The 24236-nt window shown below is 39.8% G+C and overlaps 1 protein-coding gene across 1 annotated transcript in view; it reads right to left on the reverse strand.

Moving 5' to 3' along the window:
* The window catches only part of LOC104522436 (synapsin-2-like), a 50521-nt gene extending 29772 nt beyond the window's left edge, over positions 1-20749 (reverse strand). Inside the window, exon 1 of the mRNA XM_029084209.1 lies at positions 20607-20749. Within this exon, the coding sequence (XP_028940042.1) occupies positions 20607-20749 (143 nt within the window). The remainder of the gene's footprint in view (positions 1-20606) is intronic.
* Positions 20750-24236: the final 3487 nt, after the last annotated feature.

Consider the following 24236-nt stretch of genomic DNA (forward strand, 5'->3'; position numbering starts at 1 on the left):
TGGCATACATCAGAATGTTAGCTCCTTTACTCTGATTATTTAAACAAAACAGATCCATTTTATTCTTTCACAGCACAGATCTTCCAGCCCAAGAACCATCTTTGTTGTTTTAATCAGAAGCCCTTCTATTTGTCACCCTGTTCTGTGCCTGAATACAGTGTTTTCACTAGAGATCTAATCAAGAAGAAAATGCCTCCCACTCTTGAATCTCTCATTTAAGCTTAAATTTTCTGTGTCATTTGAACACCACACTTCACTGAAAATGCCTCATTTTCTGCCCACTCAAGGCAAAACAAGTCCTCTTTCATGACCAAACGCTGGTCTGTCCGTCTGGTAACGTCTCAAATTCCACACCTCTGATTATGTCATATTTACCATTAGCCCATTACTTCTGTGCAAGATTTACAGTCACGATGTAATTTCTGTGGGCCTTTTTTTTTTTTTTTTTTTTTGTAAATTAGATGACAAATGAAAAGTATTTTTAAATGTTCACTCCCTCATCACTAGAAGACCTCATATGTGGTACAATATATTATACCCTTTTCCAAATCTGTTAGACTCATTAGAATGACTACTACACTTTTCCCATGGTTAGGGTCACAAAAATATTTTGTACTCATGAGATGAACAAAAAGTCCCAAGTTTTATGCAGGAAAACATCACTAGCCAAGTATGAAATATTGCTGTTTAAATACTGATGAAGCTTTAATGGTTCTTAGTGCTGTAAGACTCAAACTGCATATCCCACACCAGTTGCTAAAGTTCCCCAATCTTACCTACAATAGCCAATGGAACAATATTGTAGGCTAAAGTGACAAAGTTTAATTTGTTATTTCCAAGTCTCTCTATCAACCAAGAAGTCCATTCTTTCCAACTCACCCTGCTGACAACAAAGATAAAGTAGCACAAACTGTTAATGAGCAATTCTAGTGTTCAGAGAATAAGGCACCCTAAATTCTCTTGAATAAATGGCAAAAAGGTCACACAATGCAGCCACTGGTGACTAGTTTATGACAGGAAAAAACAAATGGTCCAGCAATAGCATCTAGGAAACTAAAATTTCAGTTTACTTTTCTCCGACTGAGGTAAAGAAAGTGAGCCTATAGCACTTTAACAGAAGGTAATTTCTGACATCATCTGAAACACCAGAAAAACCAGCACAGAGTGAAGGAATCTTTGAGACTGGATCCATGTTATCAATAAACACTTCAGCAGAAATTCATTTGCCTTTTAATTTTTCTATCTATACTGAATTCTCTAAGGTGTCTTAAATGCCTCTAAGCAAGACATGTGATTCTGTGAGGTGAGAAAATCTGAATCATTTATGCCTGGAACCATTAGAAGGTGACACCTCACATAGAACACAGTGGGCTACCACACTGTTTGCATTATAACCTTTGAGGATCCTGCAGTTAATATGGGAACCTCATCTTATAAACCTCTCCAGCTAGTTGCCCCCTGCGCTTGTCCTAAAGATGAGATTCTGAACAAACTCATCAACCTGAGGTAAGAAAGAGGGGGAGGTGTGCAAGTTAATGACAAAACAGGGGAAATGGGTTTAAGCTGAAAGAGGGGAGGTTTAGATTAGATATTAGGAAGAAGTTCTTCACTGTGAGGGTGGTCAGACACTGGAACAGGTTGCCCAGAGAAGCTGTGGCTGCTCCTCCCTGGAAGTGTTGAAGGCCAGGTTGGATGAGGCTTTGAGCAACCTGGTCTAGTGGAAGGTGTCCCTGCTGATGGCAGGGGGGTTGGGACTGGATGAGCTTTAAGGTCCCTTCCAATCCAAACCATTCTATGATTCTAAGTCATGCATGTCTGAGGAGAAAGTGGGAGAGACAGTGCACACCTTTCAGCCATGGCTTGTAGCTAAACCAGATTAAGTACAACATCAAACCTTCAGTCTTAATGTCAAACCTTAAATCTTCAGCCCCACACAAGGACAAGACCCAGGGGAAACATGTGGTAATGGGAGAAGAAAGGATTACCACAAGTGCCAGAATATCTTATTAGGTAAATACATACATACACAAACAAAACTACATTCAGTCAAGAGTGGCCTTTTTAAAAAAGGCAGTGGTGGTACAGGCAAGTCTGAGCATTTGTTCCCCAGCTGGACCTCCGTAAGCATTCCACACTCTCGCAGTAATACTGCCATGGCCCCACCACTCAACTGGATTTAAATGCCTGAAGGATAAATCGGTCTTTCACAGATCAGCTAGTGCTTTGCTCTTTGGCTCAGAGATTCTTTCACCTCTATCACACAGATCCGGAGTCTCTTCCAATTCTGTCATGAGCTTCATGTTACAGGAATACTAGGGGTCTCATGTGAATCAAGATCCCAAATAATCAGTGTAAAACAGTCTCTGACGTTTCAATTCCTTTTCATGCAACTGAAACGGATGCTTTTATGCTTATACTTAAGACAGTCATGTGCTGCCCTGTTTCTGTGAGCAGATCAATTAGAAAACCTAGTCTTCATAGCTCTACTTGAGTAACTTGGTTCAGCATCTTCATAGATGCAATACAGAAAGAGTACACGGCTTTTGCTGCCCTCTCCTGTAGAAAGAAATGTATATCAGATTGGCTGAAATGTTTCTAAGCACAAATACAGATTTATGGTCACCTTACTGGCTTTGAGGTAGCTGCACTGGTATCAACCCCTCTATGCAGTCACACGCAGGAGCTGGCTGAAAAGAGTAGGAATACTTCATTATCATAAATTAGGTGTATGCTTGTGCTGAATGATGGACATCATGCATGACATGTAGCATGAACCTAACTTGTAAATAGCTTTACATCTACTAGAAAAAGCATATTAACAGCAATACTATGAACAGTCTCTACGTATTTAACACAGTGTTAGCAAAAACCCACAAGGAAATTAATCACTGACATCAACATGGATTAAATGAATAGCAATTGCTAACGCTTTCTGTACTTTTTTCCTATTTTAAGTTGAATTAATCAATATCATTAAGGTGTTGGGTTTTTTTCTCCCACACACACACACACACACACACACACACACACACACCCCCAGTTTTCACTGGCTTCATGACAGCCTCCTCTTGATTCTAAATAAGATTCCCAGTGTATCAGAAGCTGGGTGGTACCTCCAATGCACTGTCCCCCAAGGACAGAAGGATTCCACGCACTGTGCTCAGCAGAACAAACATGTTACTTTAGCAGTTATTATAGAAGAATGAGCTTCAGAAACACAGATTTTATCTACCCACTAGCTTTGGAGGAAGGTCCAGAATGCTGCCACAGAAAACCAATTGCTTCAAGATACTCAAGTGACAATACCCATCAGAAACTCATTATACAGATAATACTCTGTATAAACAGATACCAAGAAAACAGAAAATACTTTTGCCAGTATCACTTTTTCACTTTTTAAATTAAACCACATTTTATGAGACCACACTCCTCATTACTTGTAAAAAAAAAAAAAAAATGATCTGAGTTTTTAGTGCTTAATGAACACTGGAATCAAACAGTCCCACACTGTTCCAAGGGTTCGCTGTTCAGCTGCCCAGGCTACTCAATGCAAGGTCTGCATCACACCCAGGTCACACTGGGCCCTGGAAGTGGAGCAATGCGTAATAGTACACTTTACCTTAAATGTGGGATTTTGAAATCCATCCGTCTGCCAATCTTTTGAGCAGAAATCTCCTGATGAGGCTGTGTTGCAAGCCCCCAGCAGCCCACAGCTGAGGCTGACTGGCAGCACCTCACAGCTGTGAGGAGCAGAGGCGACTGCTGAACACGGGACTGCATTCCAACAGCTCTTCCCCTTCCCAGATGAGCACTGTCTCTTTTTTTTTCACCCAACTAAATGCTGACAAATATGAGATTTAATGCCAAAAAACGGTAGTGTGACAGACATGGAAGAACTAAGATGCAAACAAGTATTCTCTTTCGACATATATTAATGCATAGCAATAGTTGTAATAATTTCATAATTGAACGATTTGGATTTATGGGATTAATTCCCCCTGTGCCTATAGGGGTGAGAACAGGGCCTGTTCGCTTTTGCACACCAAGAGCAATCTCAGAGATCTGAGCAGATCTCTCTAGGAGCTGTACAATGGAAAGACTGCTTTAAATTGAATTGGTGACATATAGCACATTAGTCAAGGATGCCCAAGAGATGAACTGCATCCAGCCCTACGTCATTTTATGGGCTACACCCACCCACTCTGGTCCCTAATGGGAAGTGGCTGCCTTATGCTACTAGTCACCTCTCCACTAATGGATCCTTGGGCAACCACAAGTCTGCAGTCCATGGCACCAATTCATTTGGATGGGAGTCGTCAGAGAAAGAGACGGGAGTACTTTTCCCATGAAGATACTGCCATTTGGCAAATATGGAAATAGCAGGCATGTGCAAGCCCTTGTTTCGTAAGATCCCAAATCTGCAGCTAGTTACTGGTAAATATTTTTGCTAGTGAATTTATTACTCTGGGCAAGGATGATCATCCTGGTGAGTAAACAAAACATGAACAAATAACAGCATTCAGAGTAAGAAGATTTTTTGGATTATTCTACAAGGAGGCCTGCTGGGACAAAAATTCAGGAAGTGCTGAAAACCCGTCAGACTCAGAGACCCAGGATATCCACACTGCAAGCTTAGCTTGCTTATGAAAGGAAGGCTGCCACACTCACTCTGCTTTGCTACTGCATCAACACAAATTAGTCTGCAGTTATATCAGTGACAGCTTAGAGGCAACTCTCGTATCAAACTCCCATATAGTGGCAGACAGCCAGTTTCTACTAAAAATCCTTCTTTTATTCAGTTGTGAACGGGGGGGGGGGGGGGGGACAGAACAAAACAAAATGAGCAAGTAATCCCTAAACTTCTAATGGCACAATCAAAAGAAAATTCACCAGGATCTGCACACAGGGCTATTAATTTTTGTAAAGTAAATCAGCAAACTGAAGTCAGTATACTCTATCTTTAGTCCTGTGTATGCCCTTCAGAGGTTCATTCTTATCCCCAGTAGTTTTTATAACTTTATTTTCTGTAACAACATCTGTTTTCTATAGCAATCAGCAACAAACCTGATGAGCATTATGTTCAGTAACTTAATTTTAAGCACCTATAGCTGAGTATCTGCATTCTCATTAACTGCTTGCCATGTTCCATTGTCCAGCAGATAATTCAAAAGAAATTCACACTGTTGAATTCCAGATAGAAACTTTTGTACTTATTTTATTGTAAAGATTTCTTATGAGTAGGTCTCATTTTTTCATACTACGTTGTCATAACACTCACTAACAGTATGTAGTAAATAAGGACAGATTCTTTCATCAAGATTTAAGGGCAATCAAAAACCAATCTTAGAGACTTTTAAAAAAGACTGTCATATTATGGATGTTTCTTCTAAACGCATTTCAAATTCTGTCCTTCAACCAGGATTACTCAAAAATTCTACTTCTCTTTAGGGTTATTCTGTATCTTCAGCAACTTCACTCAGCTTCATTATGATGCTCACTTTTACTACTTTGCTGGAAGGGGAAAGTAAAACAAACCGAGATTAATGTCTACAACGTCTGTGTTGATGTAATAATGAATCTCGGCAGGTGAAGCAGAGCTCGTGCAGAAGGTGCCATCAATTCAGAAGCAAAGCAGAGCAGGTAGACACCCACCTTCTGGTCAGGCACTGCCACCTGCTGGGAACACTCGCTCTGAACTGAAGCTCCAGAAACAGCAACACTTCAGAGGAAAAGAAAAATGTTGGCGTTTGGAATACTTACCGATTTGTCCAAAAAGTAGTGATTCAAAAGCAACAGTGGTTTCATTCTAAACTGAAATATTAATCGTTGTAAATAAAGTTGGAACAACTCGAAGTAACTTGAGCAGTAATTTCCATCTATTTACTGTTCACAGAATCACAGAATATTAGGGATTGGAAGGGACATCAAAAGATAATCCAGTTCAATCCCCCCCTGTTGCTCCCTGTTGTGCATTATAACTCTGCTTCTTCAGAATTTCTGAGGGGAAAAAAAAACAGCTGAAACATTTTCTCAGTTGTATTTTAGATTAAAATAAAACAAATGAACTTATCACAACCTGAGCTATAGTGCAGCCTTTCACACATTAAAGATCCATGGGTACAGTGCTGGCAATGGCCAAAAGCCCCCAAGGACTTTGGGTTTTACCTTTTATCTCAGTTTGAGAGACTGAGTAATTTAAAAATAAAACTTTAAAAAGGCATAATTATTTACTAAAAAGAATAACAGCTAGACTAGATTCCCTAAAGTTTTACTTCTCAATATCACATATAAAAGTTGTGTCACGTGCGGAAGAAGGGAAAATGGCTGAGACCTTGTTAGCTTGTGGTCCCCCATCATTGAATGCAACACCTCTGTGCCTCTTCTGGCTGGTACACAGCCCTGAGATAAGCTGACCATCTGACAGGTAGGGTTAGAGAAAAAGAGAGAAGAGGTAGTCATTTCTGAGTCCAAGACTGCAAGACAGGTCTAGATGTCAAAAACTGGGAGACAAAGAAAACTAGGAAATTCTCAGTACCAGTTTATGACTTCATGTTTTCGCATCATTCAGCTGGAAGAAAGAACAGGACACATGGTCAGTTTTAGTCCAGTCTTCTTAATAAAGAATTAAGCAAGCAAAACGACTCAATTTTCATAATTTATTTGAGATTAAATCTTTGTTTCCCATCAAAGCCAGGGTTTGCCTTGTGACTGCATGTCCACATCTTGACAACAACCCCCAGTGACAGAAAGGACAGCCAGAGGAAAGTGACACTGCTGATGGCTGAACCTTCTCCATTTTCCCTTCCTAACGTCCACTCAAACCACCACTTCACTCTTAGTGTACACTCCTTCCTGCGGGACAGTGAATCTACAAGCAATCCACCAATGTGCATTTCCAATACATGGGCTCAGAAAAGCACAAATTCAGGTAAGCAGCTCTTTCCAGCACAGTGTTATTTCCTCAGTGGGCCCAACAGATCACTACTGTACACTCAAACACAGATGATTCTCTGTTATAACAATGCCCTGAAAACACTTCCACAGTCTTGTCACAGACTGGACTGTATTCTGCACTGTGCTGCTGAGGAAGCAGCTAATTGGTAGGGCTGAATATTGCCCTTTCTCTCAAAGATGCTCCATAGTTTCTAATGACACATGCAACGTGCTCCAGCACATCCAGAAGTACAGTCTGCTGCAACAGAACCGATACTTGAGGCTGAGCCACCGTGTGCTCACCTCCCTTTCTCTCTCACAGAACACATTTCACAGGTCTCCTCACTAACCTCTCATTACTAAAAGCCAAGGCAAAGAGCTGCTACTTCAATAATCAAAATAGGGAAAAGAACAGAAATATTGAATAGCAGAGCCTTGCTATGCATCTATTCCAAGAAATCTTAAAGTCTTAAAAGAACATGAATCACCAAGTCATTCCCATCAGCACAAACAAGCGCCAGACCAACACCATCCAAGAGAACACAGCAAGATTGAGAAGACCACCACCTGACCTCTACATCTGCACTTCCAGCCTGGAAATGAAAGACAAGCACAGAGTGCTTCACAGCACATGAAGCAACACAAACAGCAAATGTGAGTCTTTCTAAATCACTGCTTTTTTAAAAGAGGATTTTCGAAGGTACAGGCCAAGTCTCAAAGACTTCATCCTTTCGATACTTGTGAGAATCATCGCATTTTGAGCATCGTTTCTGGGTTTGACAGCTTGAAGTAGATCTTATAAAGGCTTAATTCAAAACCACAATATTATGATACTTCAATTACTTCTCAGTTCTAATATGAGACAATACCAAATGCATCACTTGATTTTATGGAATCTTTTTTTGTACTATCCCCCTAATAAAAGGTATCACAACTTTTTGTCTCATCCCTGGATTCACACTCCTTTTCCCTTCTTCCCACCCACCTACACATATTTAAGACTTGAGAGCTTGAACACTTCTCAATCACAATGTTTATACAAAGTTTATATTGCATTATCACACATATCTTTTTTTCTCTCTTTGTAGGCAGGCTATAGTTCTCAAATTTCTGCAAGAAGATCTCATATTTATTATTCTCTTTGCCTAGGATGGAGTAGTCCTGGCAACCAAGTTCAAGTAGACTCCACGGACTAGTGGTTTCTTAAGGTGAAATTTCTCACTTAAACCCTGCAATATGCTCCTTTCTGAGTACAGGCAGAAAACCCATTATCCTGAACAGATGGGAGGTAGTCTGTGGGAAGACAAAATCTGTTAGAGCAAAAACTTAGAATAAAAAAATAATTTTAAAAAATAAATCTGAGTCACGGGCCTGAAAAACATGACTGACTTAAGAGATCCCTAAATTTTAAGATAAACATATATTTTAAGGAAAATAGTATACAGGATTCTTGTTATTTGTTGTATGCTTTTGATTCCCTTCAAAGGAAGTGTAAGCTTGTTTATTTGAAAGGAGAACCGAGATTCTTACTTGATTACAAAACCTGTAACCTTAATTTAAAAAAAAGATGCTCACAAGAAAATTCTGCACTCACAGTATTAGGACAGTTAGTAAACTGTGTTGTTTTCTCTGAAGGTGTAGAAAAGCAATTGTCAGATGAACTTGGCTGTGACTTGAACAGCTGCTATGCCATGACTACTGTTCAGCTCTAATTAAATCTCAGTGTGATCTCATTTGAAAGCAGTAAGGAGACAAATCAGGCCCAAGGAACATATCGTTAGGTTCATTAACTGTTCAGCTTCCTCTACGATATGGGAATGTTTGTTTTAATCTTCAAACTTCACAGAATCACAGAATGTTGGGGATTGGAAGGGACCTCGCAAGATCATCCAGTCCAACCCCCTGCCAGAGCAGGAACCTAAATGAGATCACACAGGAAGGCGTCCAGGCGGGTCTTGAATGTCTCCAGAGAAGGAGCCTCCACACCCTCCCTGGGCAGCCTGTCCCAGGGCTCTGTCACCCTCACTGTAAAGAAGTTTCTTCTCAAGTTTAAGCGGAACCTCCTGTGTTCCAGCTCACACCCATTGCCCCTTGTCCTACCATTGGGCATCACTGAGAAGAGCCTGGCTCCATCCTCCTGACATTCGCCCTTTACATATTTATAAACATTAATGAGGTCTCCCCTCAGTCTCCTCTTCAAGCTAAAGAGCCCCAGCTCCCTCAGCCTTTCCTCATCAGGGAGATGCTCCACTCCCTTCATCATCTTGGTGGCTCTGTGCTGGACTCTCTCCAGCAGTTCCCTGTCCTTCTTGAACTGTGGGGCCCAGAACTGGACACAATATTTCAGATGTGGCCTCACCAGGGCAGAGTAGAGGGGGAGGAGAACCTCTCTCGACCTACTAACCACACCCCTTCTAAACATGTGGTTGTGAATGACAAAGACTCATCCGATGACTCTGAAATTGCCAGGGCTCGAAAAAGAAGAAAAAGACATGAAATTCACAAAACCAGCAAGAAGGATACAAATCTATCATTATTCTCCTTTTGACTGTTAGCTTCTTCTTCCCAGGGCAGCGCTGTAGGATCTTTTGGAATGATTTGCTGACACTGCTGCAAGAGTTGAGTCTCCTCACACCAAAATCAGCTACTTTATGCAGAGGTTGTACCCTTGTTCTCACACCTCCAGCCCCCAGCTAGCAAAGCATTGTTTATGAAGGGAGATACAGACTAAACCAACAGTTCCTACCTGCTTTCTGCTGTCTTCCTAGTCACTTACACCAATGCACCCCCCTTCTCCATAACGTACTTTTTAACAGTATGTCACTATACTCACTACCAGCTACTTCTCCAGTTTTCCTTCCTTTCCTCTCTCAGGATCTATTTCATTTCTGCTGCTTTATTTTATTTTCCAAGCTGTTTCAGTGGTTTATTGCTTTCATCCTCCTTGTACGGTCAGCAAAGTACTTTATGTAAAATTTAAAAAATTGCACTAATAATTTTGTAACAGTTTCGTGCAGTTTCAACTTTACTTGTAGTACTTCTGTTTCATGTTAAATTACCTACTTTGACAACAGGTGTCTAACCTAAAACTGAAGTGGTGGGTGTATGTCTGTATATGCCTATATATATCATATATGTATGTGTACATAGACAGACATACATACAAGTGTTTAGAGGTCTGCAAAAAGACTGCATGTCACATTTCCTGTACTGACTGTAAAACCCTGCCTTTCTTGTAACAAGTGCAAGTATTGTATCAGAATCCAGGATCATTAATTACGTGGTATTTTGCAAACCATCTCCATGATTACAGAAGGTAAATTAATACAGTGAAACCTCCATTAACAACCATTCCATCCTCTGTTGCTTAAACTCCTAATAAAGACATAGCAAAAAAAAGCTCAATAACTAGGCTTTTTTTTAAAAAAAAACAAAACCAAGAAAACCCAAACACCAATGATTTACAGCTTTCTGCACAAAGCTTAACTGTGTATTTTTTTCCTGGGCTTCACATTTCTAATGACACCCATCTCAGAATGCACAGCCTTGTGCTACCAGGCAGTCAGTGAGAATTGGCTGAACCATCCGCACAGACATGGCTGGGAAGCCCATGATGTTCACAGCAACAGGCATGAAGACAAGGACGCAGGAGAAGGTAATCTACAGCAAACTGAGAAGCAGTGTGCACCAGGAAAGTTGCTATAGCAACAGGGACCGTTCCTCACATCAACCCACCGATGACTTTCTACCAACCCTTCCTCAAAGAAGTGGGATGAAGAGGAGAGACAGTGCTGGAGAAGTGGAGGCGGGAGAAGAGGCACCAGGAGCTCAGAGGAGCAGTGCAGAGAGACAGGACAGTTTCATGCTGACCTGAACCTCCCCTGTGCCCGGTGTCCCCCCAGTCTGGCACTCCAGTGGCTCCAGGGTGAACCCCAGGAGGAGAACGGCGGAGCTCAACACTGGGGATTTTTCTCACTGTCCCAAGGATGTTTGTGCTGTAAATGAATCAGGGACAAGCAAGAACGGCCTCTTAAATTTAAATCACATCAATGGTAGGTGACCTTAAAGAGGCACAGAAACGGATCCACAAAATCCAACTTTGTGCAATTTGTAATTCTCAGCAAATAGCACAGTTCTGTAGGGCTACACCTTCTTGTAATTCCTTTTAACTTTTTTAACACATATATTTATACATTTAAAATCTTTATGGTTTGTATTTCTATTTTAGGCTTATATATAAGTGTACATTTTTATATAACAAATATTAAAATTTCTTTTATATAAAAAATTTACTCCAATAAATAACTTTATATATATGATATACATTTTTAATTTTTTGAAAAAGAGAAACCAAGGAAAAATTATTCATTAGCTTGCAATATAAAAAGATCACTATGGCAAGTGAGTGTAATGGCTTTTAACAAGTGCCTTGTTTTAATAAGAATTTAATTATATTAACCAAACTTCAGAAAAACATTTCTTGGAGTAAAATTTATGCTAGGCCAGTAGAGTCCAATACTCTCTATGGAGTCTGACTCACCAACTCTCTTAATATCTTTATCACTTGAAATAATACAGGTTCCCAAAGCCCAGTCAGTTATTCCAATGTTGTGATATGAGACTAAAATGAAACTACAGAAAAGAAAAATTCAATATATTTCACTGGAAGAAGGGCAGAATAACACCACTGAATTTTTTAAATGTCATCGGGTAAGAAGGCTAAAGACTAATTCTGAACTATCAGCAGCATTATCACCATCTAAAGTTTGGCGTTATTAAATCTGAAATACCATTAGAAAGAGTCCTTTAAATAAATCTCAGTTATCAGCCGAATACAGATGAGCACAATGGTTGTACTCTTCTTCTTTGCAGTGCAGTTAGGATCTGCCAGCACACGATAAAATTTTCTAATAAGCTAAAAGAAAGAAAACAGAGGAGAAATAGCTCATGGAATCAGCTGAGCTCCTCTCTCAAAGAAGTTTCCAAGCAAGTCAATCCTTAGGCCAGATAAAGGAACACGGTTACACAACCTATCTTAACATGATATATATGTTCCTTACTTTGAAAGGGACCAGACTACAAAAGGTATGCTATTATTTTCTTATTTAATTTTAAGCATTTTAACACGCTATAAATTCATAGATTGCAATTAGAAAGGGCAGGCAAATCATTGCAAAAACACAGGTCAAGTAATAGAAGAAAAAAAACTCTAAAATCTCAGTTTTATAGGCACAGGGGATCAACAAGACCATGCCTGTATGAAAACTGAAAGAGTAACACCCTAGCAAATAGTTCTAGGTAAAGCAGTTTATTTCCCTCTACATAAATTTCTCTCTCTCTGGTTAAAAAGAATGGTATTACTTCAAAAAGGATTTCTGAGATGGAAAAAAAAAAAAAATAATTAAAAAAAAAATCAATGTGAGGTTTTGATTATGTAAAATACTAAACCAAAACTATTCTGTTCTGGTTTCAGCCCGTGACTCACTGTAGAAGTGAGTACCATGTGCCTGAGTCACTTGAACACTACTCATGCCTCAAAGACGGATGCAACTCAACGATAACTGACTCACAATTTAGCACAGTAATAGTAGATCACTATTGCCTTGTTCCAACAAGCGTTTAAATACAGACATCCACAATATTTCATGGCAGCTCATGAATATGTCTTTTCTGACAAATGTTCATGTCCCATTAATCTGAATGGAACACATTTATGTATTATTCTGAGTAATGAGAGAGAGAGACAGTTCCCATGACACCCAAAGAGCTCACATCCCAAAACCTTTCTAGAGGGGAGGCAATTATCTCTTGTGGACCAACAGCCCAATTAGTTCCAATAATGGTGACCTTGATTAGAGGAAGATTTTGTATCTCAGCTGAAGGCAAAAAGCTCTCAGGCAGAGAGATGTGAATATCAACATCTACAGGAAAACCGTGTGAGCACCATAAGCATTACTCATTTTTTCCCCGCGCTGTATCTTTTATCTGTGCAATTTGCCCTGCTCCTTTGGTAAGAGAAATGCATGAACACCTGCGCATCACGGGCCAGCTTCTGCCTGGCAGATTTAATGCACAAAGAGAATTTCAGCAACTGAAGAAAAATGTCTGCCCAGCAGAAAGACTGTTCTTTACCTCAAAACGTATTCTACCCAACTTCCAAACAACTGGAAAATCATTAACTCAACTGATATGTATTCCATAAGAAAGATACGCCCAATTGCTCAAGATGGCTTGGGCAGAATGATAAATGGAAATCCAGTACCAAACTGGATATAGATAGTTTATATATAGACATATAGATAGTTTATATATGGACCCATTAGTGCTCTGAACAGATTTCCCAGTTACTGACACGGGCTTTGAAAATATTAAATCTCAATACCATATTTATTAAAAACACCATAATTAGATGAGAATTCAATTTACAATACATGACAATGAGAAAGAGAAAAAAGTATTATACTTGATATATTTGGGGGAAAAAAAAAAATCAAATAGATATAAGAAAGTGAAAAAATATTTGGCTTCCTGAGCTTTCATTCTCACAACTCACATATTTTAAAGGCTCATATGTTCCAACACAGTAGCAGTTTCTCAGGGACTTTATTACTTCTGAATGCTTAGTACTGGCAATACTGCTGGTCTGACAGCATTTTGGTGTGCATAAACTGGTCTGGACAAAAAGGAATATCTGTATTTTTCATTACTTTCATCACTTTTAAGACACTGTTCTTATCCTTATCCTTGCAAGAATAAAGAAGATAATACCACAGCAAACAGCTCATTTCTTGCTACATGTTTTCCCCTATCAAAATGTATTTTACGGCTTCAAAGACAGACTCACTTGAGAGATTCCACGGTTGAAGGCAAATCAGCAGATATCCATCCTCCCCCCACACTGTTACTAAAAGTGTGCCGACTTCCTCATCTGCCTACGTATGGCTTCCAGCCTTTTCAGTGAAAAACCCTGTCCCAAAGAGCACGCATCCATTTGTACACGACTCTACCCTAAAAGAGCAGTAGACAGGGAGATATTTATTCCTCCTCCACCCCAGAGAACCACAGACGCTATTCTTAACTCTCACGTTATATTGTTCATGTTGTGTGGGACAAGGCTGGTTCTTTTCTTAAAGCCACGCTCACTACAAAACAAAATGCAACCATGATTTATTCCTTGCAAACTGCAAACAGACTTCAGTACCAATTGGCTTTAAAACCAGAATATTAAATGAGTATTTAGGTATCATTCATCATTGTTTTGTAATGCCAACAGTGCAACACACCATTGTCAAGACATGGACCAGTTAGAACAAGTCCAGAGAAGGGCCACCAGGATGATCCGAGGCCTGGAGCACCTCTCCTACGAGGACAGGCTGAAAGAGTTGGGGCTGTTCAGCCTGGAGAAGAGAAGGCTCCAGGGAGATCTTATAGCGGCCTCCCAGTACCTGAAGGGGCTACAAGAAAGCTGGGGAAGGACTTTTCATAAGGGCAGTTAATGACAGAACAAGGGGAAATGGGTTTAAGCTGAAAGAGGGGAGGTTTAGATTAGATATTAGGAAGAAGTTCTTCACTGTGAGGGTGGTCAGACACTGGAACAGGTTGCCCAAGGAAGTTGTGGCTGCTCCTCCCTGGAAGTGTTCAGGGCCAGGCTGGATGAGGCTTTGAGCAACCTGGTCCAGTGGAAGGTGTCCCTGTTGATGGCAGGGGGGTTGGAACTGGATGATCTTTAAGGTCCCTTCCAATCCAAACCATTCTATGATTCTATGATTGTCTAAATTTCATCATCATTTGCCTTAATTTTAAATCTAAAAGTATGATTATTTCATCCTCTTTCACAAATACACCGATGTCTTTAGTGTGCTTGGAAGTATGAAGAAATCCCTCAAATATGCTAGACATAGAAATTATCAGTAACAAAATCTCCTCTGGTCTATAAAATTTACCTAGTAAGACATTCATGACAATGTAAAAGCTTGCAAAGTCAATTATGAGGCTCTCCTTGTTAAGTCCTTTTGTGTGTGATTTAATGCTTATGGCCACAGCTAAATTTGACACTTTAATTAAAACAAGTCAGTACAGGTGGCAGTGTAAGAAAACCTGCAGAGAAAAAAAAAGCTCAAAAGAATTTAAAATCCAGAGAAAAGTGTGGGTTGAATGACAAAGCGCATTGTACTGAAAGGGGAGTTAAAAGGGACGCTGATGAAAGGAGTTCGAGACAGTGCCAATTCATTTGGAACAGAAACATAAAAGACTGCCACGAATCTGTAAAAGCTGATGACTCATAAACCTTCTACCTTTCTCTTCTATCCACTGCAATGCTTCTCGAACCTTACTCACTTTTATTATTGTCTCCACAGTTTTATATTCCTTTTACAATGAATATGGTACAAGCTGATTAACAAACCTGCTAAAAGCAAGGACATACCGCAAGTTCTACCACAACGAAACACACCAGATACTTCAACAACCTGCTCACAACAGCATTAAAAACTAAGAAGATTTTTTTCACACTATCTTGCTGCTGCGTTTGAAATAATTACATTTATTCCCTCTTAAGGAAGAATAACTTTTTCTTCCCTCTGTGAACAGATTCAAGTACATGTTACACCAATTCCCTTTCTTTTACAGCCACACAATCCTAATAAAGCTGGATTTACAAGAAAACGGCCAAAAACAAATATGTAAATATAAGAAAAAAACTCTACACTTCAGAAAACTGTATTTACGCCAAGTAATCTTTAAAACATCTTAAACTGTTCTTTCTAGCAGAAGAATGAAATTGCTAATCTGAGGAATTATTTCACATCTCACAAAAAATGTTTTAAATGGCCATAAGACCAATATACAGAAAAAGTTTGTTAAATAATGGCCTTCCCAGTTTCCAAACAGGAACTGTATTTGTGTTTTCTAAGAGCTGTCATTTTTTAATCTATTCATTAGCAAGATGATAGATCTGTCAAAAAGAAAGGCTAATGTATAAGTAACATGCATGCAAACACATTACCAGGCAAGACGAAGAACTGATGCAATAAACTAACATCTGCTGGTACGTGAGCTCACAATGGTATTTTTATCTTTAATTTAGCAATACCTGAAATAATTAGTGATAACAAACGATGGATTATTCCATATTGTTACATAACTACAAATGGGAATTTTGTGCCTGTGTTCTGTATCCTTCATCTTCCCTTCCTCTCGCTGTAGTGCTCCAGTGGGATTTTTTCTTGAGAATTTTGAAAAGAAGATGTACTATTTAATTTCCAGGGGCAAGATCTTCCAAAATACTCTTTTATTGCTTTTTTGCATTCCTGACTTAAATATTTTGTCATACCACCAAGTCCTTATTTGTATGAGAGGTAGTCAGTTTTGTGAATCTGTGAGGACACGAGACTTCTTACAAATATTACAACTGGAGATGCATTGTAATTTAGAAATCTCCCATTTAAAGAAAATGTTGCAATTTAAAGAAAATGTTGCAATTTCTTCAAAAGCATTGTTCCATCAATGTAAAATAATTACCATTTTTTAAAAAGCAGTGCCAAAAAAGGTAGGGAAAATTCTGCTGTCTACTACTCAAAAGAAAAAGCCATGCTTTTTTGATATCTCTAAACCTAGCACTTTTCAACACATGTGCTCATGAAGAAAGAAATCAATCCATACACACCCTTCCACACTGACTTCAGATAAATGACTGGCTATTTTCTATTATCTTAGAATATATTAACATCATACATCTAACAAATAAACTCATGTTGCTTTCTTGTACTTTAAGAGGTACTGCAAGAGGCTACTAAATATACCCAGAGATTCTAGAAATATATGGTCTTTTGCAAGCAGAAATAATTTACTCTACACATACTCCAAGTCAATTGGAAGCCATCTAGCCACAGCTACGCAAGCTGACAACACCAACTGAAGTCCTTGTTTCATATACACACTTACACAGCCTGCTTATACACACACACACACACTTTATGGGGAGATGCAAAGGTGCCAAGCATTTTATTCTACTTATCCTTCTCCAAAAGTTCCTACATGGTAAAGGCAGGAATTACTTGAAAGCAATTGTGCACAGATTGACTCATGAGTAACTAGGAAATTAAATCCTCCCTGAAGGAACAGTCACAGCTGTGCATTCTTACATGAAAAAGAAGGATCATAAGTAAAAACAAAACCAAAAAAAAACAACCCAGCATTCAGCTACAGATCATGAATTTATATTCAAAATATTCCCCTATAATTGGCATCATAAGACTCTCCGAGGTGAATTAAATATAAAATGTATATTGGCTTTATCACCTTACTCACTCAAACTTTTTTCCAAGCAGATGACCAGGGTTAGTCACTTCTAGACAAGTGACTAACCCTGACCATGGGATGTCCCTCTAGTAGCAGCTTACAGAAGAATGGACTTTCCTGGTGTCCAGCTGACTCAAGATGCTGCCATCTGATTAAGTGTCATTTTGCCCAAATGCCACATAGAAAACAAAGGTGTTACAATAGAATCATAGAATCACAGAATCCCAGACTGGTTTGGGTTGGAAGGGACCTTAAAGCTCATCCAGTTCCAACCCCCCTGCCAGCAGCAGGGACACCTTCCACTAGACCAGGTTGCTCAAAGCCTCATCCAACCTGGCCTTGAACACTTCCAGGGAGGAGCAGCCACAGCTTCTCTGGCCAACCTGTTCCAGTGTCTGACCACCCTCACAGTGAAGAACTTCTTCCTAATATCTAATCTAAACCTCCCCTCTTTCAGCTTAAACCCATACTTCTTCTGCAAACAATTTATGTCTGAAACAAAGAATCTAACCCCTACATTCACATGTACTTCTGAAAATTAATAACTGATCAAGGCAGCAGCATTTCCACACTTCTCACAACTGCCACAGTTTAACTGCACACAAATATTGATGCCAAGGCCTGTGGCCATTCATCCAAGCAGAACAAGTCACAGGGCCCATGCTGACTGCAGGCGCAGTAAGCACAAGGGCAGCACAGCAGAGCGAGGAGCAGTTGTGAACACTCTCCTTCATTGCAGCGGTACAGCAGGAGTAGAACTGCTGAGGAGAATGAAATGCCACCGCTGCTCCAGAGCAGTATCCCAGCATGGTGCACCACTGCCCACTGCTCCATGTTACCACAGACACCGGAACTTTTGATCACATGTAGCTGAAATAATGCTTCTGTAAGTCATCTGCACACAGCTTTGCATATAAGCACACCCAGCCTGGCTGGTACAAGAGGGGAAGCGATCTGACTGCTCAAGGACTGCAGGAATCAGCGGCGTGTGCCAAGCACCCTGCCACGTACACACCTCTGCTGGGAGAGAGACAGTGATGCTTTGATCTTCATGATTCCACTGCTCTTATGAAGGACGAGGACATGTGGCCAGTGACACAAGCAGATTTACTCAATTCACTGAACAGGTGTATTGAAGATGAATACAAATAGATTATCATAGAATGGTTTGGATTGGAAGGGACCTTAAAGCTCATCCAGTCCCAACCCCCCTGCCAGCAGCAGGGACACCTTCCACTAGACCAGGTTGCTCAAAGCCTCATCCACCCGGGCCTTAAACACTTCCAGGGAGGAGCAGCCACAGCTTCTCTGGGCAACCTGTTCTAATGTCTCACCACCCTCACAGTGAAAAACTTCTTCCTAATATCTAATCTAAACCTCCCCTCTTTCAGCTTAAACCCATTTCCCCTTGTTTTGTCATTAACTGCCCTTATAAAAAGTCCCTCCCCAGCTTTCTTGTAGGCCCCCTTCATGTACTGGAAGCTGCTATAAGATCTCCCCAGAGCCTTCTCTTCTCCAGGCAGAACAGCCCCAACTCTCTCAGCCTGTCCTCATAGGAGAGGTGCTTAGCTGTACTATCAATCACTAAAAGCTCATTGCATGCGCTTTCTTCTGTGCAACATATATTTAGTAAAGAGCTGCAGTGTTTCTGCTGTCTTCCCTGAAGCTCTGGTTCAGCCTTGGAGCACGATTTCCCCTATAATCATGCCTACATTTCCACGATTTAGGCACTTAGGCACAGAAGTGCCTAAAAATAAAACAAGTACTTCCATTAGCAGCAGCACTTAGCAGCTGAGAAAAATCAAGCTTCACATTTAAATTATGCCTTGTAGAGCAGAATCAAATCTTTCTACCTGCTGACCACCAACGTTACTCACTTCACTTACTTCACTTCACGTTACTTACTTCACCTTGCTCACGTCAGCATTATTTGGACACAAATAATGGCAAATTTCATTATGGCAACCGGAAAATTTAATTATCACAAAAATCCAAAATCTTGTGAAATCACAAACATTTGATAAAAACAAACCCAACCCAACAAATGAGAAACCATAAAAGGGAAATTAAACCAAAATAATAAAATCTTATATCCAGGAACTAATTAAAATTCCACCTGGGAGAAGACGAGCCTGTATAGATTGTAACTGGTAAATTCTGCTCCTGCATTTCTGCTGGTAACTGCATGGCCACCGTGTTGGATAGAATATCCAGAATCCATTTTGATGCTTTTGGACATGTTGCCTTGTACTTCACACAACAGATTTCACATGGGAAGTCAGCCCCACCTGATGGGCTATGTGAAGAACACCTGCTTGGAACTGTGCTTCCAGCTACTCCCAGCACCTGTGCACCTGCTCAAACACCACTTGCCTATTAGCAGCTACCACTATTAACTGTAAGGAAAGCTATCAAAAGACACACAAGCAATACTACTGAATGATATCCACCATAAATAATCAAAAATACCTTATGTGTATCCTCACACTGATGAAAGCAGGAAGAAACCACAAAGATTCATTGTAATAAAGGCTAAAGCCTTAGAGATACAGTTCATCTGGTTTGTAGAATTTAAATTATTGTATCACAAAACATGAAGCAGTTAACATATTCTACATTTTATATCATGTCCTGTCACTGGATCTTCAGATTAATACAAATTCCTGTTTTAAGATGATAACTTCCCAGTATCATTAATTGCATCTGGCACCTAATGTATGATAAGGGCTACACTGTACTTGATACCCTGACAAATACCCAAAAATCATTTAAAAAAAAAAATTACTGGTCATATGCTTTTCTGAGCAATATTTAAAAAAAAAAATCCAGTACCAGACAAAATGTGTATTTAGACTGAGGGATCTCATGCATATATATATATACAGTTTTTACTGAAAGTTAGGCCAGTTTCTCATAAAAGGAAGGCTTGTGCACCCTGCACCTCTCGTAATTTTTGAACCTTCCTGGCAATTCCAATCGAATTTGAGGGAGAAAGAATCTTACAATTCATTCAGCCTTGTGAAAATAACAAAAAGCAGTAGAAAAATACTTAAACCAGCATCTCTTCAAAGAGAAGTAGCTAGACACATATTGATAATCCCAGGCAATCATGTTAAGCACCTTCTATACAAGTTTGGATACTTCTCTAAATCCTTTGTTTCTTCTACGTTTATCTTGAAATTATTCCCTCAAAACTACTAAGACATCTCTTCAGAGAGAAGCATATTGTGTTGGGACAGGAAAATCCCAGCTGGCTCTTCACTTCTTATTGAGCAATGATCAACAGCATCAGAAAGGGGTAGTCAAACAAATAGATCTTTGGTGCGGTGTGACTCTAAATTTGCTCTGCTATTTCCTTGCAAGCGTCTCTGTACGCATATGGTACATCCTCAAATCCTGCTGCCAGTTCCACGCTGAGCCGTTCCCATCTTCCATCCAAGCGCTGGGCTGAGCGCACCTGCTGCCCTGCGCTCCCACGGCTGCTGGCACCGTCAGATCCCACTAGATCACATGCCATGTTGGTCGGTGGAGAAAAGGAACATTTAACAGTTTACCAACTGGTTTAGGCAGAACGCTGCTGTGCAGCAACAGCCAGAGAAACATACAGCGATGGCTGGTGTGAGGAAAGGCTGTGTGTGCGGGGTACCTGCACCTCCTTGGAATTATTTCAGAATTCTCCATCCATTTAGAAATTTCACACATATGAACAGAGATATAACTTACATTAATTTGGTTTTTTTAGTCACCTTCCACAGACTCATTAGTCGCCTTCCACAGTCCACAGGAGTGCCACAAGGATGATCCAAGGGCTGCAGCACCTCTCCTACGAGGACAGGCTGAAAGAGTTGGGGCTGTTCAGCCTGGAGAAGAGAAGGCTCCAGGGAGATCTTATAGCGACCTCCCAGTACCTGAAGGAGCTACAAGAAAGCTGGGGAGGGACTTTTTATAAGGGCAGTTAATGACAAAATAAGGGGAAATGGCTTTAAACTGCAAGAGAGGAGGTTTAGATTAGATATTAGGAAGAAATTCTTTGCTGTGAGCATGGTCAGACACTGGAACAAGTTGCCCAGAGAAGCTGTGGCTGCTCCTCCCTGGAAGTGTTTAAGGCCAGGCTGGATGAGGCTTTGAGCAACCTGGTCTAGTGGAAGGTGTCCCTGCTGATGGCAGGGGGGTTGGGACCGGATGAGCTTTAAGGTCCCTTCCAACCCAAACCATCCTGTGATTCTATCATTTAAAATAACCCATGGGCTAAGAAGCCAGACACGCCACCTCTTAAATTGCTTCTCTGCTATAAACCTCAAAAGTTTTATTTTCTTCTTTTTGAAATTCAAATTACTTTGTTCTCACTGACTGCATTTCAGCTGGTATCTCATGCAATCTGCTTGACAAGACTCGGGTAAAATACGCCTCATTTCTGCCAACCAGGCCACCAAACTATTCCCTTCTCAGCTATGTGCCTGTATTAGCGACAGGACTCCTTGATCTCCCTCACCTATCTGCACTCATATAGAAAAAATGACAAGCAGCAAAGGCCTTGCAGAAATTTTAGTGCCATCTGCCCCTTCCCAAAAGCCTTCTCCCCTAAACATGTCATGCCTCAGTTCTCCAGTTGCAACAAATTCCCTCAGTCTTCTTTCACTGCCTAATAAATTTCATCTGCTTATTCCCTGGAGTCTGAAGAAAGGACAGTGTGCTGCACCAGTGATGATCTCTCGATGATCCTTACGGGTCCCTCCCAACTCAAGACACTGTCATTCTCTTCGGTCAACTTCAGACTGCTACACTGAAATCACAGTACAGACCAGAAAAGCCCTTTGTCTTAGCCTGAGCATCCCACACAAATACATGAACACATGTGCTTCATGAACACAACACAGCTTCAAAAATGCTGAGCAGCACTTTTGCAGAAGAAAGTCAAATCTCAGTCGCATGTGCAAACAGTAAACAAATTACAGAATACTGAATACCCCAAGTCAGTATTGGTAGGAATGATTCATATAAGATGTGTCAGAGCAACAAAGTTAGCATTAAAAAGTATATAACAGACAGGTATGTTTTATTTAAAAACATTCTAAGCAATATTTTTTTCTCCCATTTCCTAACAAATTTTCTCATAGAAAATATAAAAAGTATTTCAAACAAGATTTCTGGTTCTTAATGAAATGGATGCTCTTTGGCTGATGGAAGAAAAGCTATTGCTTTGCTCAGTTTAGTATCTTCCCACTTCCTGGAAAAGGATTAAAAAGCAGAAAAAAAGTGTATGAATGATTGAATTTTGCCAGAAAAAAATTTCAATCAGCATAATATTATACAGAATGCATAAAAAGCTTAGAGACACAAGAACTGCAGTAGTATTGCTAGATTAGTGTTCTGCGGTTTACAACATAATTTTAAATAAAATGAGCAAAAATGTGTCCTGGTTTTGCTAGGCCAGGGTTAATTTTCTTCTTAGTAGCTAGAAAGAGCCGTGTTTTGGTTTGAGTGAGGACTGTTCTGAGAACAATGTTGGTAACTACAAGGACACTGTGCTGGGCCAGTTTGCAAGAGCTGAGGACTGGAAGCGGTTGGGAGAAGAAAAGTGTAGGAGTTGGTAAAACCCAGAACTGACAGTTGGATGTGCCAATAAGATATTCCACATCACATTATATCATGTTCAGTATATTAACCGGGATTGACTGGAAAGGGGGGGATTCTCTCGGGAATCACTCAGGCTCACTTTTCCGGGACTGCAATTTTCCAGTTCCTTTTCATTCCTCCAGGATCATTATCAGCGGATGGTGAGCAGTTGTACTCTACATCACTCATTTTATATATATATATATATATTTGTTGTTATTATTATTTTAATTTTACTCTAATTATTAAATTGTTCTTATCTCAACCTACAAGTCTCCTCACCTTTACCCCTTCAATTCTCTCCCCAGTTCCCTGGGGTAAGGGGGCGGGAGGGAAGGGGGCAGCAAGTGGCTGCCAGCTAAGCTAAACTATCACAAAATGTTATAGAAAGTATCTCCCATATAAATCAGGCTAGAAGTAATAACTCTACTTAGGGACTAGGCTTTCTTCTCTGAACACGCTGGAAGCACCAAAGCCAACTGACAATGGAAGCATCAGACCCAGATGGCACACACTGAAGATGATATTACAACATTTGATATGTTGTCCATAGCAAAAGGCAAACCACCCCCTGTTCAAAATAATCACTATTCCAAAGGGTTTGGTATATAAGGCAGGAGTAGAAGGTGAAAGATGAATATTCTACGTATATTTAGCAATTAAAAAAAAATGTTCATGAGCATTATAGAAAATTCTTATATCTGAACCTGCTATATTGGCTGGAAATACTTAATAGAGGTAGGAGAGGAACATTGATTGCTTCAGAAATGAGGTTAATAGAAGGTAAATTGAAATAAGTATATAAATTAATGATTGATTTAAATTACAGATAGATCAAGAATCTTTCTTTCTTTCTTTCCTGCAAGCTTTCTTCCATAACAAAAGAATAAGGGTTTCTTTATTAACCCCAAATTAACCTGAATTAATTAATCCAGATTCCATTTGGAAGGAATGTCTGAATCAGTAAAACATTATTAGAGTGGCTATGGTTGCCACAGAAAGTGCCATGATTTTAACAAAATTTAAAACAGATTAAACACCGATATTAAAAACATCCAAAGCTTCTATAATTTACAGCAAGCCATATTGCAATAAATATGACACTTTTAAATTCAGGACTCTAGTCAACTTTGCAACTAGTCAACATTACAGCTTATATAGAAAAGAAGATGTTTTACCCCTTTTATGTTTTGCATGTAAGTTTCTGACAGGATTTGTTGCTGCTTTTACTGAAATTATTGGACTAAATTACCAGTATGATCTAATATGGCAAGTTCAAAGGTAAGCTTTCTTAGTGTCAATGGCAGCATTATGGCCAATAACAAGAAGACAGAAATGCAAAAAAAAAATGCCAAACAAATTGCACAGACAGTGTTGATTTGATTAAT

Source organism: Antrostomus carolinensis, unplaced genomic scaffold (genome assembly GCF_000700745.2).
Source record: "Antrostomus carolinensis isolate BGI_N321 unplaced genomic scaffold, ASM70074v2 scaffold40463, whole genome shotgun sequence".
NCBI lineage: Eukaryota > Metazoa > Chordata > Aves > Caprimulgiformes > Caprimulgidae > Antrostomus > Antrostomus carolinensis.